Source organism: Dreissena polymorpha, chromosome 15 (assembly GCF_020536995.1).
Source record: "Dreissena polymorpha isolate Duluth1 chromosome 15, UMN_Dpol_1.0, whole genome shotgun sequence".
In the NCBI taxonomy this organism is placed as follows: Eukaryota; Metazoa; Mollusca; class Bivalvia; order Myida; family Dreissenidae; genus Dreissena; species Dreissena polymorpha.
In genome coordinates, this window is record NC_068369.1 from 62,669,641 (window position 1) to 62,688,428 (window position 18,788).

General features: G+C 39.1%; 1 protein-coding gene across 4 annotated transcripts in view; it reads left to right on the plus strand.

Moving 5' to 3' along the window:
- LOC127860429 (attractin-like protein 1) overlaps positions 1-18,788 on the plus strand; it is a 67,565-nt gene that overhangs the window by 12,843 nt on the left and 35,934 nt on the right. For all 4 annotated transcript variants that reach the window (XR_008039792.1, XM_052398503.1, XM_052398504.1 and 1 more), the window contains exons 4-13: positions 7,421-7,602; positions 9,149-9,308; positions 9,763-9,859; positions 10,629-10,845; positions 11,254-11,446; positions 12,074-12,228; positions 12,835-12,919; positions 16,324-16,403; positions 17,542-17,700; positions 18,093-18,208. Coding sequence is in view for 3 of the 4 variants with exons in the window: in XM_052398503.1 (XP_052254463.1) it covers positions 7,421-7,602; positions 9,149-9,308; positions 9,763-9,859; positions 10,629-10,845; positions 11,254-11,446; positions 12,074-12,228; positions 12,835-12,919; positions 16,324-16,403; positions 17,542-17,700; positions 18,093-18,208 (1,444 nt within the window). In the remaining variant the exon portion in view is untranslated. The remainder of the gene's footprint in view (positions 1-7,420; positions 7,603-9,148; positions 9,309-9,762; positions 9,860-10,628; positions 10,846-11,253; positions 11,447-12,073; positions 12,229-12,834; positions 12,920-16,323; positions 16,404-17,541; positions 17,701-18,092; positions 18,209-18,788) is intronic.

An 18,788-nucleotide genomic window follows, 5' to 3' on the forward strand; every position in this document is an offset into this window, starting at 1 on the left:
AGGATCATGAAACTTCATAGGTACATTGACCATGACTCGCAGATGACCCCTATCGATTTTCAGGTCACTAGGTCAAAGGTCAAGGTCACGGTAACTAGAACCAGTAAAATGGTTTCCGGATGATAACTCAAGAACGCTTACGCTAGGATCATGAAACTTCATAGGTACATTGATCATGACTTGCAGATGACCCCTTTTGATTTTCAGGTTACTAGGTCAAAGGTCAAGGTCACAGTGACCAGTGCTCCAGCTAGGCCTTAATCGAAGGGCGCCGCGCCCTGCCCTCCCGAACCTCCGCCCTGCCCCCCGAACCCCCGCCCTGCCCCCCCCCCTCTCTGAAAAAAAAAAAAAAAAAAAAATTTTTTTTTTTTTTTTACACATGATAATTCATAAATTATGTTATTATTTTAATCCTCATTGCAGCCATTATATTTGAATGGTTTAATAATAATGGGAATAATACAATTATTTATAACATATAAATTAACATGCAATAGGAAGCATTCCAGAAACACCCGCGCGCTCGAACGTGCCCTTTTCACAAAATTCTGCGCGTCGAAAGTGCCCTTTTGACAATATACTGCGCGTCGAAAGTGCCCTTTTGACAAAAAAACCCCCTGCCCTTTTGAAATCCTAGCTGGAGCACTGAGTGACTCAACACAGAAAAATGGTTTCCGGATGATAAGTCAAGAACGCTTAGGCCTAGGATCATGAAACTTCATAGGTACATTGATCATGACACGCAGATGACCCCTATAGATTTTCAGGTCACTAGGTCAAAGGTCAAGGTCACAGTGACTCGAACCAGTAAAATGGTTTCCGGATGATAACTCAAGAACGCTTACGCCTAGGATCATGAAACTTCATAGGTACATTGATCATGACTCGCAGATGACCCCTTTAGATTTTCAGGTCACTAGGTCAAAGGTCAAGGTCATGGTGACTCGAACCAGTAAAACGGTTTCCTGATGATAACTCAAGAACGCTTTGCCTAGGATCATGAAACTTCATAGGTACAGTCCAACCTGCCCGAGCGACCGCCTGTTAATAGCGACCAACAGTCAATAACGACCACACCGATTTCCTCCCGAACGATTTCACTATATATTGAACCTGCGAATAAAGCCCACCTGTGAACAAAGACCAACGACCACCCTTTTACATTCCCAAATCTCCATTTTGATAGCTTACAACGACCACTGCAATCATAAAAATCAACGCGTTAAGGTCATTAGTTTGTTAGGTAAAGGACACAGTTGTAGACAGTCTCATATAAATATCAGATGTCATTTATTGTCCATTATTGTCAACTTTACTAGTTGTGTAGTAGTGATTCATGTATTTCATGTATAAATGTTTGCTATGTTATGAGTATTTTGTACTTTGTTCTCTGTATAATTACATGTACATGTACGTATACATGTATGTCAATAGTTATTTATACAGTATATGATAAATTAAATAAATAATAAAAACATAAGGGAATAGAAATACAACATGTAATAAATATACAAATGTAAAACAAAACTGTGTTTTCAATCCTCTATTTCATTATACATGCATAAGTATTCAAACATTTAAACAATAGAGCACATACATAGATAAGGTACCTGTTAAAAAAACTACTAGCATATTTTGCAAAGTTTCGAGCGACCCTGCGAATAAAGACCACCTGTGAACAAAGACCACAACGACCAAATCCCTTGAGTGGTCTTTATTAACAGGTTGGACTGTACATTGATCATGACTCGCAGATGACCCCTATTGATTTTCAGGTCACTAGGTCAAAGGTCAAGGTCAAGGTGACTTGACACAGTAAACTGTTTTCCAGATGATTAACTCAAGAAAGCTTACACCTAGGATCATGAAACTTCATAGGTACATTGATCATGACAGGCAGATGACCCCTATTAATTTTCAGGTCACTAGGTCAAAGGTCAAGGTCACAGTGACAGAAAACGTATTCACACAATGGCTGCCACTACAACTGACAACCCATATGGAGGGCATGCATGTTTTACAAACAGTGTCAAATTGATGGCAAGGCTTATTTTTCTGTAGTCAAAATGATAAAAGTTAAACTTGATTACATCAAAATGCAGGATTGTGCTTCAACTGAAATCACTAACAAAAACCCTGCCGTTTTCAAAGCTTTTACTTTCGCTTCCCTCCCCCACATTAATCAATCTGTTCAGTGGCAAAGAAATAAAATCTATGGCCTTCACTTTTTCTGAATTAGGCCACGACTTTTATATTTCTTGGTTTACAAAACCGCCGACCCTAATTTTTGGAAAATGGGAAAAAAAATAAAATCGGAAAATCGTCTTTTTTTAAAATATTTTATTCCCGACCGCACTGCAAAACGAGCGAAACGAGAAAAAAATCGATCTGGTTTGAGTACGGTTGCGAATAAAATCAAGTACGTACAATCACCGATTGGTTCACATATATTGCAGAGATCGGGATATTTTTCAATGTGACACATTATGTACCAGTCCTTTTATGGGCACTTCTCAAAATTTATTTCGGGTAAAAATTACAGACAATAAGAAAATCAGCGTCAGTAACATGTCGACCCCATCAAAATTTATTTCCGAGTATGTGACGCAACTATATTGTTTAACATGTTAATTATATTAAACAAACCCGATATTATAGTAGATAAAAAAGTATTTGATAATTAGTATAAATAATCCAATAAAACACTGCCATTATTTACGATATATGTGTTTAGGAATTTTGTAAACACGTCCGCCATAGTTTATAGGAACTGTACACAAAGTTTGGAAATCGGAACAAATCGGTATATCTCGGAAAATCATTGATAAATGTATTTGTCGTTTCAATGCTTAGGGCCGAGTAATTTCGGCAAATCGGAACTCAACTTGCGTAAAACACTTGCTCAATTAACAGTTAAACTCCGCCTCCGTTCTCTGCAAACGATTCGAAGGCGGAGCTATGCACGTGCTTTTATTAAATTGGAGGATTGCAATTAAGAAACAAACACACGATTGGTTCGGCATGTTGATTGCTAGACAAAGGAAGCCAATTTTTTCGGCGCGAAATTTGTCGCTTTATTGCTTCCGACAGAAAGCGGCTTTCCTTTGATGACGTCAAACTGTCAATTCACACAGGCTGCACATTTTCGGAAGACTTTAACTGACTCCTTGTTTACAATTCCAGTAAAAAAAAACACTTGCTAACATTAAACTTTGGATTAAATTATCAAAATAAAGCAAAAGCGAAGTTGACAAATATGATTAAATTAATTCGCGTCAGTTCAAATAAGACGTTTTGCTTTGTAAATCAACGAGTTTTCATGACAACAACAACTTTGACAAACATTACCGCGACGACGCATGGATCGATCTACCTCGATTTTTTTTCATGCACGATCTCATAAGTCGAGTAAGAGCAAACACATACCAGGTAATTTGTGTATGAGTAGTTTATCTTATATAAGATTTATGCAACGGGCATCGCATTGCGTAATGGTGCGCATTGAATTATGGAAATGAAGCGCAGTTTTTCGTTTTAATGGGAGAAGAACGCATGTCATGTAATGGAGTGTTTAAAATTGCCTGATGTTACAAAAGGTGCTTTTAGGACTCATTTCATTTGAAGATATAGATGTGTTTTATTGCATAATTTGATTTTTTGTCTCTGTGTTAAGGTTATAAAAGATATGTTGTCTTTGTTCTGATGTTATTAGTATTAACTTTTTTTTCCAATGATGTTTTTTTTTTTTTTTTTTTTTCGACCGCCCGATGGACCATTTTCAAAATAATTTTTGTAAACCAATAAAAAAAAAAGTCGTGGCCTTATATTCTATATGCTGGCTTGTTAGCCTAACAGTAAAGCTTGCAGTCATATCAACTTAAAGAACTTGGAACAAAATCCTTTACCAAAAATATTTACTATGGTCAATAAGTTAGACATTTGTGTCAAAGGGACATATTTGATGCTTTTTGATTTATAGTTTTGTTACACCTCGGTTTTCAAATAAGAGCTGCCTCCTTGGAAAACTGGGCCCTTATATGCATGTCATGATGTGTGTAAAGTATCATCCCAGATTATCTTGTACAGTCCACACTGGCTAATAATGGACGACACTTACTGCTTTTATGGTATTTTCTGTTTAAAGAAAGTCTCATCTTATCAAAATTCAAGTCTTTGAGAAAATTGTTGACACTGATAAGCCTCTGCAACTGCACTGGCTAATCTGAGACGACACTTGACGCTCATGCATTAGGCTCAGACACTTGATGCACAGGAAATTGGGCTCAGACACTTGATGCACAGGAAATTGGGCTCAGACACTTGATGCACAGGAAATTGGGCTCAGACACTTGATGCACATGCATTACGCTCAGACACTTGACACACATGCATTAGGCTCAGACACTTGATGCACAGGAATTGGGCTCAGACACTTGATGCACAGGAAATTGGGCTCAGACACTTGATGCACAGGAAATTGGGCTCAGACACTTGATGCACATGCATTAGGCTCAGACACTTGACACACATGCATTAGGCTCAGACACTTGATGCACATGCATTAGGCTCAGACACTTGATGCACATGCATTAGGCTCAGACACTTGACACACATGCATTGGGCTCAGACACTTGATGCACAGGAAATTGGGCTCAGACACTTGATGCACAGGAAATTGGGCTCAGACACTTGATGCACATGCATTAGGCTCAGACACTTGACACACATGCATTAGGCTCAGACACTTGATGCACATGCATTAGGCTCAGACACTTGATGCACATGCATTAGGCTCAGACACTTGACACACATGCATTGGGCTCAGACACTTGATGCACAGGAAATTGGGCTCAGACACTTGATGCACAGGAAATTGGGCTCAGACACTTGATGCACAGGAAATTGGGCTCAGACACTTGACACACATGCATTAGGCTCAGACACTTGATGCTCATGCATTGGGCTCAGACACTTGAAGCACAGGAAATTGGGCTCAGACACTTGATGCACAGGAAATTGGGCTCAGACACTTGATGCACAGGAAATTGGGCTCAGACACTTGATGCACAGGAAATTGGGCTCAGACACTTGATGCACATGCATTAGGCTCAGACACTTGACACACATGCATTAGGCTCAGACACTTGACACACATGCATTAGGCTCAGACACTTGATGCACAGGAAATTGGGCTCAGACACTTGATGCACAGGAAATTGGGCTCAGACACTTGATGCACATGCATTAGGCTCAGACACTTGACACACATGCATTAGGCTCAGACACTTGATGCACAGGACATTAGGCTCAGACACTTGATGCACAGGACATTAGGCTCAGACACTTGATGCACATGCATTAGGCTCAGACACTTGACACACATGCATTAGGCTCAGACACTTGACACACATGCATTAGGCTCAGACACTTGACACACTTGCATTAGACTCAGACACTTGACACACTTGCATTAGGCTCAGACACTTGACACACTTGCATTAGGCTCAGACACTTGACACACTTGCATTAGGCTCAGACACTTGACACACTTGCATTAGGCTCAGACACTTGACACACTTGCATTCGGCTCAGACACTTGACACACTTGCATTAGGCTCAGACACTTGACACACTTGCATTAGGTTCAGACACTTTACACACTTGCATTAGGCTCAGACACTTGACACACTTGCATTAGGCTCAGACACTTGAGGCACATGCATTAGGCTCAGACACTTGACACACATGCTTTAGGCTCAGACACTTGACGCACATGCATTAGGCTCAGACACTTGACAACCTGCATTAGGCTCAGACATTTGATGCACAGGACATTAGGCTCAGACACTTGACACATGTGCATTAGACTCAGACACTTGACGCTCATGAATTAAGCTTAGACACTTGATGCACAGAACATTAGGCTCAGACACTTGACACACATGCATTAGGTTCAGACACTTGACACACATGCATTAGGCTCAGACACTTGATTCAAATACATAAGGCTCAATCACTTGACACACATGCATTAGGCTGAATCACTTGACGCACATGCATTAGATTCACACACTTGGCATACATGCATTAGGTTCAGACACTTGACACACATGAATTAGGCTCAGACACTTGATGCACATGCATTAGATTCAGACAATTGGCATACATGCATTAGGTTCAGACACTTTACACACATGTATTAAGCTCAGACACTTGATGCACATGCATTAGACTCAGATACTTAACGCTCATGCATTAGGCTCAGACACTTGACACTTGCATTAGGCTCAGACACTTGATGCATATGCATTAGGCTCAGACACTTGATACACTTGCATTAGGCTCAGACACTTGATGCACATGCATTAGGCTCAGACACTTGACACGTGTGCATTAGACTCAGACACTTGACGCTCATGCATTAGGCTCAGACGCTTGATGCTCATGCATTAAGTTTAGACACTTGATGCACAGAACATTAGGCTCAGACACTTGACACACATGCATTAGGTTCAGACACTTGACACACATGCATTAGGCTCAGACACATGATTCAAATACATAAGGCTCAATCACTTGACACACATGCATTAGGCTGAATCACTTGACGCACATGCATTAGATTCACACACTTGGCATACATGCATTAGGTTCAGACACTTTACACACATGAATTAGGCTCAGACACTTGATGCAAATGCATAAGGCTCAGACACTTGACACACATGAATTAGGCTCAGACACTTGACACACATGCATAAGGCTCAGACACTTGACACACATGCATTAGGCTCAGACACTTGATGCACATGCATAAGGCTCAGACACTTGACACACATGCATAAGGCTCAGACACTTGACACACATGCATTAGGCTCAGTATTCACAGAATGAGACTTATAATTACCTGGTACTGGTACACAGTATCCAAAACTATTACCTGTTTTTAGTCCCCTACCGGTGAAACCGGAGGGGGACTTATGGTTTGCGCTCTGTGGGTCTGTAAGTCTGTCACACTTTTCTGGATCCTGTGATAACTTTAAAATTTCTTCATTATTTTTCATGAAACTTGAAATATGGACAGATGGCAATATGGAGATTATGCAAGTCATTTCATTTTGTTCCTACATCAAGAATTCTGGTTGCTATGGCAACAAAGAGACTAGAAATATTGCTGAAAATGGTGGATCCTGCAATAACTGTAAAAGTTCTTCATATTTTTTCATGAAACTTGAAACAAGGACAGACAGCAATATGGAGATTATGCACGTCATTTCATTTTGTTCCTACATCAAAAATTCTGATTGCTATGGCAACAAATAAACTACAAATATTGCTGAAAATGGTGGATCCTGCGTAGGTAGGGGACTTTTATTGCTTGGCAATAGTCTTGTTCAACCTGTAACTGTCTGTGTCACAGGCTAGCGGTATGCCCCAGGAATTGTTCAGGTAATGGCCAGTGCAATACGACCTCCATGAGCTGTGAGTGTGATGCTGGCTTCACAGGAGAGGCCTGCGACATGCCGAAATGTCCAAACAATTGCTCACTGAATGGACTGTGTACATCAGAAGGATATTGCAACTGTTATGATGGTTTTAAAGGTATGTTATCTTACGAGTTCACAGTTTGTTTTGCACCTTTTAGTGAGAATTGCACTTTATAATGATGTACTTATGATATAAGTTATAAATTTATAGAAGCTGCATAGATATTCTGTAGCCATATACTTGCTTTCTGACAAAGATTATTAATTTTATCGGGTATTTTATAAATACTTACCTTATTTTTAATAAAATAATGTCTTTTCATCCTTTCAGTTCCTCCAAATGAATGCTAGCATTTGAATACATAATACACATAATATACATAATTCATGTAATTGTTCAATCAATCTTTTTATGCCCCCAGTAGGGTGGCATATAGCAGTTGAACTATTTCAGTCCGTCTGTCAGTCCGTCAGTCTGTGCGTCCGTCCGAAAACTCTAACATTGGCCATAACTTTTGCAATATTGAAGATAGCAACTTGATACTTGGCATGCATGTGTATCTGATGAAGCTTCACATTTTGAGTGGTGAAAGGTCAAGGTCATCCTTCAAGGTCAAAAGTAAAAAAATACAATCCAAGGGAAGTAATAAGCTTTAAAAGGGAGATAATTTCTAAACCTGCCAAATGATATATTGAAATTTTATTTCAAAGCGGTGCAAAAGGGGGCATTGTGTTCTGGTAACAGTGCACATTAAGGTCTCATTGGCCACCGTGCACTGGTATATTTGGATCTAAATTATATCTTTGGCGAATACCCGGGAAGCCGGGGTAAATTTGACCTACTTTGGCTCAAAATTAATTTTTTTCCCCTGAAAGGTCACAGGGGCAGGTCGGACCATAAAGACTTCGTGAAGAGGCCGGTAGGACCTGAAAATAAACTCTGATACACACACGGGCATTGTGTTTCTGACAAACACATCTCTTGTTTGCTGTTATTTTCATCCATTTTTTAGGTTAGAACACCCCTGCCCCTTGATTTGTTATTGAAAGCTTTTAGATTAGCACAGAAAGTCCTAACTTCCAAATCTTGAATATTGGCATTTAAGCTTCATCTAAAGGCAATTCAGTTAAATTAAAAAAACTATCAGCTTAATTCTTGAACTGACTCTATCAAAACATGTAATACATTAAGGTTCAAATATTTTTTATATTGAACTTCACCTTTATTATCACCCAATGTTGTCAGGAGCTACCCTTTTGGCTAATGAGACTACAACACCTTGCATTATGATATAGTAGACAGTGAAGCTTTTGACCAGACTTTGCCATTGCAATGTAGGCCACATATGGCATAAGATCGATTATTGCATGAAACGGCTCTTTTAACTCTTTTACCACTTATCAGCCAAGCGACAATGTGCAAAAAGCATAAAACCAGAACAGCCTACGAGTAACTGGCAGTCTGTTCAGGTTTTATGCTGTTTGCTGCTCATCAGTTCAAGGGTTGGAACTAAAACCTTGACAACCTGGATCTAGTAAGAAATGCCTTTAATTGAATTTAACTTTCTATTGGACTACAAATACGTCAAAATACATATCTAAGTGGTAAAGGGTTAACAATCTGTGGTAACAGTGTGTAAAATGTGTTGATGACTTGCCAGGTTCAGACTGCAGTATAGCTGCCAGTTCGGAGTACTGGATCCGTCATGTTACGCGCACGCCGCCCCAGGGTCGTGCCTCAGCCGCCAGCGTGGTGGTAGGAGACGAGCTTGTGATCAGCGGCGGATACGCTTTCGGAGAGGCTGTCCACTTCTTAGTGGCGTGAGTGTTAGAGGATTGTTTTTAGTGGAATAAAAAAAACTGCTAAAAGTGTATATAAAATAAACATAGGGAAAATCTAGCTGCCAGATTTGGACGATTTTCAATTTAAGTTTCATCACAAGGTCATTATTTAAAGCAAGAAACATAAAAGAACATAAAAGCACATGTGGACAAAAATGGGTTCACAGCCATAAAACAGTCAATTTATGGCCCCAGTAAATGAAATTTTCTAAAGGATGAATAGATTCAGTCTGTAATTACATTAGTAAAAAAAATAAAACATTAAACTAAATGTAATAACAAAGCATTTCCATTATAGTGGGTATTTGACACGCAATTCAACTTAAATATTTGTCTAAACAGCATTGCTAATGAAGTTTTATCTTTGTATGAAAACAATGAGTTTAAGTGTTAATTTTATAACAGACTCATTCTTACTTCTCTGTTCTTACAGATATAACATTACCTCTCATGAATGGAGAACATTATCATTATCACTGCTCCAAGACATCCCCAAGTACCTGTATGGCCATTGCATGGTTCACTATGAGGTAAGAACTGTTCTTCGATCATATAAGCCTTGTTCTGGGAAAACTGAGCTTAAAGCAAGTGTGTAAAGTGTAATTCCAGGTTAGCCTGTGCAGCCTGCAGGGGCTTATCTGGGACGATTTTTTCCACTTTTATGGCATGTTTTGTTTAACCCTTTGCATGCTGGGAAATTTGTTGTCTGCTAAAATGTTGTCTGCTGAATTTCTAAAATTAGCATTTCGGTTCCAGCACTGTAAAATTCGGTTCCAGCACTGTAATAGTTAAAGAAAGTTGATTATAGAAAATCCAGTTAAGGCGGAAGTGTGGACTGCACAGGCTAATCTTTGACGACACTTTACACACATGCATTAAGGCCAGTTTTCAAAGAAAAAGGCTTATCTAATTGTATTGTGCAAGGTATATTACTAGTACCTTTTAAATATGTCTTTACAAAACGGTGTGAAGCGGTATCATTATATCAAATATTTTATTGTATTGATTTCTTTGCTTCATCAATACTTTCTTGTCTTTTATTAGATATCGACTATTTGATTAACTCGTTCAGTGCTGGAACCAAATTTTGAAGGCCTTTGCAAACAGTTTGGATCCAGATGAGACGCCACAAAATGTGGCGTCTTATCAGAATCCAAACTGTTTGCTATTCTGATAGTATCATTTGAAAAAAAATCGAAGAGAATGCTAATTTTAGAAATTCAGCAGACAACATTTTAGCAGACGACAAATTTCCCAGCATGCAAAGGGTTAATCTCCTTTCTAATGTGATATTTCCAGAAAAAGATCTATATATTTGGTGGTGTATCCCAAAGGCAAATTGAGAGTTTACTGTGGACATATGATGTCACTCTTAATACCTGGTCTCCGTCCGACTACAATGTTAGCAGGGCAGTAGCGGGTCACTCCTGCGTACTGGTGGGCTCCAAAATGTACATCATTTTTGGTCATAGTCCTGTCTATGGCTACATGAACAGGGTTCACGTCATGGATTTAGGTAGGTAGCAAGCCTTTGTAAAGAGAAATATAATATTTTAGTAAGTATTGTCTTTTATTATTTAAGTGAAAATACGGTCTAGATTTTATCATCTCTTTTTTAAGGAAAATTTGCAAAATGCAAAAATTCAATTTTAAAGATTTTTTACTAGTTAACTTTTTAGTCATTTTGATATATGAAATGTTATGCCGACCAAGTATGTTTTGGAAAATTACTTAATTGCTTAACATGTATACCTTGTAATCAGAAACTTAAAAGTTGGAAAGGACTACCCTTGTTGTAGACTAATCATTCTTTTAATTTGCATATGATTGAAAAGGCAATACAGATACTAATACATGAAAGGAAGGTAACAAAACTCTTTAAAAAAGATTCCACCCTCCTTATATTTATCTCCCCTGATTTCAGCCTCCTCAGATCGTAGTCTGGTTACCGTAGCCACGACTGGTGCCCAGGTCAAGGGTGGGTATGGAGCCAGCAGCGTGTACAATGCCCACCTGGGCCAGATATTTGTGTACGGCGGCTACATCTCGGGCGACTCGACCACTCAGTACTCTCTGACAGACAAATTGCTCTCTTTCAACCCTTCGACAAGCGTTTGGTAAGTGGTCTCAAGACATATTGTATTTTACGTTCATCCCGTCTGCTGTCTTCAAATCCTTCCACAGGCAATTGGTAGGTGGTATCAATGAATATTTCATTTGACCTTTGATCTGAAAAAACCGGGCAAATGCAGATTAGCCTGTGCAGAACCCACAGGCTTATCAGGGACAACATATTCCCGGTATACTGAATTTTTTCTAAGAAGAGACTTCTTTTAAATAAAAAATACTTATAGAATGGAAAATATTGATTTCCAAGAAATAAACACATATAAAAACACAAAGTTAATCCAATGTAACAGAGAACATGATTGCTCATGTGCACCCTTCTTACGCTCAGAAGCAAAGTAAAATTGCTATATGCAAACAGCATGAAACCAGGTTAGCCTGTGAGTAATTCGCAGTTTGTTCAGGTTTTATGCTGTTTGCTGCTTATCAGTATCTTTAATTTGGATATTTATGCCTTTAACACTTTAAGATTTTCTAAGGCACTACATATATGTCATTATGTATTTCTGAGTGGGAAAGATTTAATACCAGTGCTTGGTAATGACCTTGAAAGATTCGAAAATAAACTTTTATGCCAAGACAGTTAAAAATAAAAGAAATAAATCATTTATTTTTAGGAGGATCCATGCTGGCAGTGGTTCACCCCGCTATCTCCACTCAGCCGTGTTTCTAGGGGAGATAATGCTTGTGTTTGGCGGGAACACTCACAATGATACCTCCATCAGCTATGGAGCCAAGTGTTACTCACCAGACTTTCTGGCATATGACCCCAGTAAGTGGCTGGAAAGGGGCAGTATGACCCCAGTAAGTGGCTGGAAAGGGGCAGTATGACCCCAGTAAGTGGCTGGAAAGGGGCAGTATGACCCCAGTAAGTGGCTGGAAAGGGGCAGTATGACCCCAGTAAGTGGCTGGAAAGGGGCAGTATGACCCCAGTAAGTGGCTGGAAAGGGGCAGTATGACCCCAGTAAGTGGCTGGAAAGGGGCAGTATGACCCCAGTAAGTGGCTGGAAAGGGGCAGACAAGTTGAAATGGTGGACTGACTAAACTGTGAGAACAAAATAAAATAAAAAAAACTTGCTTATTACTGGGAATAGAGCATACTTTTTAATTTGCCTGATATGGATAAGTGAGAGTTTTAAGATTGCCTGAAAAAGACATTCTTCTCTTTTAATTACACATCTTAATTTACTTTATTAATTATATAGATTTTCACTTCTGTTTTTAAGAATTTGTGTGAGAATACAAATAGCCATTAGTAACTATATGAATGATCAATTCCTAATTAATATACTGTTCACAGTTTCAATTCTTATTTAACAAACTGCACTTGATATTGATGATATCTTTGTTTACCATTTGCATATATTGTTTTTGTCAGAATGCAATTCATGGAAGTACCTGACAACAGTGGATTTGTTACCAAATGCTGTGAGATATGGCCATGTTGCACAGGCTTATACTGAGTAAGTTGGCATACGGTTAGAACTTTAAAATGGGCTGTGCTCTGTAAAAAAAAGGGCTTTAATGCATGTGCGCAAAGTGTTGTCCAAGATAAGCCTTTGCAGTCCGTACAGGCTAATCAGGGACAACACTTTATACAGGCTCATCAGGGACGACACTTTATACAGGCTCATCAGGGACGACACTTTATACAGGCTCATCAGGGACGACACTTTATACAGGCTAATCAGGGACAACACTTTATACAGGCTCATCAGGGACGACACTTTATACAGGCTCATCAGGGACGACACTTTATACAGGCTCATCAGGGACGACACTTTATACAGGCTAATAAGGAACGACACTTTATACAGGCTAATAAGGGACGACACTTTATACAGGCTCATCAGGGACGACACTTTATACAGGCTCATCAGGGATGACACTTTATACAGGCTCATCAGGGACGACACTTTATACAGGCTCATCAGGGACGACACTTTATACAAGCTCATCAGGGACGACACTTTATACAGGCTTATCAGGGACGACACTTTATACAGGCTAATAAGGGACGACACTTTATACAGGCTAATAAGGGACGACACTTTATACAGGCTAATAAGGGACGACACTTTATACAGGCTCATCAGGGACGACACTTTATACAGGCTAATAAGGGACAACACTTTATACAGGCTAATAAGGGATGACAATTTATACAGGCTCATCATGAACGACACTTTATACAGGCTAATAAGGGACGACACTTTATACAGGCTCATCAGAGACGACACTTTATACAGGCTAATAAGGGACGACACTTTATACAGGCTAATAAGGGAGGACACTTTATACAGGCTCATCAGGGACGACACTTTATACAGACTTATAAGGGACGACACTTTATACAGGCTCATTAGGGACGACACTTTATACAGGCTCATCAGGGACAACACTTTATACAGGCTAATAAGGGACGACACTTTATACAGGCTAATAAGGGACTACACTTTATACAGGCTCATCAGGGACGACACTTTATACAGGCTAATAAGGAACGACACTTTATACAGGCTAATAAGGGACGACACTTTATACAGGCTAATCAGGGACAACACTTTATACAGGCTCATCAGGGACGACACTTTATACAGGCTCATCAGGGACGACACTTTATACAGGCTCATCAGGGACGACACTTTATACAGGCTAATAAGGAACGACACTTTATACAGGCTAATAAGGGACGACACTTTATACAGGCTCATCAGGGACGACACTTTATACAGGCTCATCAGGGAGGACACTTTATACAGGCTCATCAGGGACGACACTTTATACAGGCTCATCAGGGACGACACTTTATACAGGCTAATCAGGGACAACACTTTATACAGGCTCATCAGGGACGACACTTTATACAGGCTCATCAGGGACGACACTTTATACAGGCTCATCAGGGACGACACTTTATACAGGCTAATAAGGAACGACACTTTATACAGGCTAATAAGGGACGACACTTTATACAGGCTCATCAGGGACGACACTTTATACAGGCTCATCAGGGACGACATTTTATACAGGCTCATCAGGGACGACACTTTATACAGGCTCATCAGGGACGACACTTTATACAAGCTTATCAGGGACGACACTTTATACAGGCTTATCAGGGACGACACTTTATACAGGCTTATAAGGGACGACACTTTATACAGGCTAATAAGGGATGACACTTTATACAGGCTAATAAGGGACGACACTTTATACAGGCTCATCAGGGACGACACTTTATACAGGCTAATAAGGGACAACACTTTATACAGGCTAATAAGGGATGACACTTTATACAGGCTCATCATGGACGACACTTTATAGAGGCTAATAAGGGACGACACTTTATACAGGCTCATCAGAGACGACACTTTATACAGGCTAATAAGGGACGACACTTTATACAGGCTAATAAGGGAGGACACTTTATACAGGCTCATCAGGGACGACACTTTATACAGGCTTATAAGGGACGACACTTTATACAGGCTCATCAGGGACGACACTTTATACAGGCTGATCAGGGACAACACTTTATACAGGCTAATAAGGGACAACACTTTATACAGGCTAATAAGGGACTACACTTTATACAGGCTCATCAGGGACAACACTTTATACAGGCTAATAAGGGACAACACTTTATACAGGCTCATCAGGGACGACACTTTATACAGGCTAATAAGGGACGACACTTTATGCAGGCTAATCAGGGATGACACTTTATACAAGCTAATAAGGGACGACTCTTTATGCTTTTATGGTATTTTTCATTTACAGAAAGTCTCTTCTTAGCAAAAATCCAGTTAAAGCAGAAAGTGAAGTCCCTGATTAGCCAGTGTGGAGTGCACAGGCTAATCTGGGACGAGACTCTACGCACATGCATTAAACCCCATTTTCACAGAGCACAGCCCAAATATGTTTATTTGTCTATATTTTTAAGTCAGTTTTAGGAGGTTTATCATCCTGTTATGCGCATCTGGTTTTCCAAAATCAGTTGACAATATTTTCCTCCCTTCTGACTTCACTTTTGCAAACCTGTATTAAATATTCTGTCCTAGTTGAAAATCTACATATGAAATGTGATAACCTAAAATGCAAACATATGAAATACTGTGCTGACCAATTGCAAACACGTATTTAATGTGCTGAACTAATTGCAAATCTGTATGAAATGTGCTGACCTAATTGAAAACCTGTATGAAATTTGCTGACCTAATTGCAAACGTGTATGAAAGATGCTGACCTAATTGGAAACCTGTATGAAATAAGCTGACCTAATTGCAAACCTGTATGAAATGTGCTGACCTAATTGCAGACGTGTATGAAATATGCTGACCAAATTGCAATGCTGTATGAATATATTAACCTAATTGAAAAATTGTATGAATATGTTGAACTTATTGCAAACCTGTATGAAATGTGCTGACCTAATTGCACACATGTATTGTGAAGTGTACCGACCATATTGCAAAGACTGTATATAATGTGCCAAACCTGATTTTAAACCTATAAAACATGTTGTACCAACAAAAGTGCAAACCTGTATATAATGTGCCAAACCTGATTGAAAACCTGTGTAAAACCTGAATGAAAACCTGTATAACATGGTATGCCGACCTAATTGCAAATGTATGTGCAAACTTATAATTGTGCAACGTTATGCTTGCAAAACAGTTTAAAGTGTGCAGATCTACTTGAAAACCTAAATGAAATGTTGGGCAAACCTAGTTGCCAACTCTAATGAGGTGGAGTACCAAACTAATTGCAAATCTATTTAGAAATATTATGCTGACCTTATTTCAAATTTGTATTATTTGTTTTGCCATCCTAAAACCTGTATGTTTACCTTCCTGTATTTCAGTTCTACAGGAGAGAACAAAATGTTGGTGTTTGGAGGCTTTGATGGGGTCATGCGGAACGATGTAATGGAGTACCACCCAGGTATGGTGTTATCTTAGGGTCTTGTCCTAATAACCTCTATTTACCTGGATTTAAAATCTCTTTGGTGTAAACTTGTTCAGAAGTATTTTTAGTTCACAGGGTTTGTATTAAAGGTCCTATTTACCTGATTATTTGTCATATAGACTGCAGTCTTTGCGAGTACATATCGCCCCCTTGGTGCAAAAAGGTAACATGTGACATTGAAATAAGAAGGCACATGGTACAGTTTTATGATATGACTGAAAAACTACATTTTTAAACAAATACACTGAATGCATATATCAATATCTCACCTCCTACAAATATGACCTTATCTGATTGGCTTAGAGCGGTCACGTGCCCTTGATGTATTGTCCATACACCCCAGTAATGTCCATACACCCCGAGTTATCGAGTAGTCGATTGAGATATAATGGTTACACAGTAACTGATGGTGTATGGGATACACACCTTCAGTACTTTTATACCATACTCGCTCTCTTATGGCATGAAATAACTGAGGGTGTATACACCATCAGTTACTAACAGAGTAACTAACAATGCTCAGATATTTAATTAGTATGTCTCTGCTATGGTATGGTTAATTGCATATTTATTGTGATGATGTTTGATTCAAATGCAATTCGCTACATGTACTGTTTTTGAATAATTATTATTAGACATTATAAGTGTGCTTCATTGTTCAAAAGCATTCTCCATCAGCTGGTTTATATCATCTTCATTAACACGTATCATACATTTTAATGTACAGATAAAAATGACTGCTTGTTAATCCCTAAGCTTGGAAACTAATCCCTTTTTGTCCTTATTTTACCAAATGGTGTAAATTGCCTACCTTTTAAAACTCAAACTCAAATCAGGGACAATACTTTCTGCTATTATTGTATCTTTTGTTGGAACGGAGTCTCTTCTAAGTTTGAGGGGAAAATTGTTGTTCTCAATTAGCCTGTGAAGCCTGCATAGGCTTAACTGGGAAAACACTACTTACATGCATTAAGCCTTATGTACCCAGTGGGCTGCACATATAAAGCATTTTGCTTACTTGAGCCTTTCCGTCATCCTGTGTCGATGCTCTATGGTACAGCCAGTCTTACTTGTGCTGTTTATACTGACAAGATCTGTGCACATGCTTGTTTAGCGGACTGTACTCCAACCAATAGTACCCAGTGTGTTCCTGACATGCCTGGCCGTGTCTGTGTGTGCGCGTGGAACGGAACTGAATTTGCAGATAAGAAGGACCGAGAGACCATATTGAGGGGAACTAATTATCGTGAGGGACTGTGCGTACCAAACAAAGGTATGTAACAGTGAAGGTGTCCCCATTGACTCTTCTAGCTCATTTATTGCATTGTCATGTTTTATAGCAATAATTAGGAGATTGCTATTTTCATGGCATATGCAGCAACACCCTTTTACTTTTTCTGATCTAAATTGTAAATTTGAGATTATTGCATTGATGTATCTGAATTTCTTATTGAACATTATTTTTTTATGTAAGTAAGCCTTATTAACACATTTTCAGGTCTGCTAGAATGTTTACCATTGTGATAGCTCAGAAAAATACAACCATTGTCATAGCTAAGGAAATACAACCATTGTCACATCTAATGCTAATCTGCGACGACACTTAGTGCACATTCATTTAGCCCGGTTCTCTCAGAGCATAGTACAAATGTACATTTGTTGCAGGCGCTGAAGAGTTTTGCTTTCACAATCGTGGTTCCTGTGGGTCGTGCCTATCATCTGAGTACGGATGCAAGTGGTGCTCCAATAACTGTACTACAATATGTTCCGCTGATTCTCAGGTACGGCTAGAATATGAATGGATTTAGTTAACGCTCTACCCCTCAGATACACATTTTGACGTGTTTAAGTCCCTTACAATAATCAAATTAATTACAGACTTTTCCTGCAAGATTCAAGTTTTAAAGGTTTCATTTCCAACCTTAAAATACTGATTAGCAGCAAACAGCGTTAGACCTGAGCAGACTGCAAGTTACTCGCAGGCTGTTCTGGTTGTATGCTGGTTGAATATAGCCATTCCACTTTGGGTCTGAGCAGGAAAGGGTTAAAAGCTATTTATTTTAGCTCAATGGAATTGAAAGCCTAAGGCTTATTAAGACACTTTTTAGTGCATGTTGTATCAGTATTTGGTGTCTTTATTATCCCCGCCAAAATATTTTTCGGAGGGGATATAGTAATTGGTCCCATCCGTCTGTCGGTCTGTGCGTCCGTCCTTTTGTCTGAAACTTTGTCCAGAGCATAACTCCAAATCAATTCAATGGATTTACTTGTTTATATGGCAGCTAGGAGAAGTGCAGTGACCAAGAACCATAACTCTATCTACCTTAGTTTTTGAATTATCTCCCTTTATATAATTTCAAA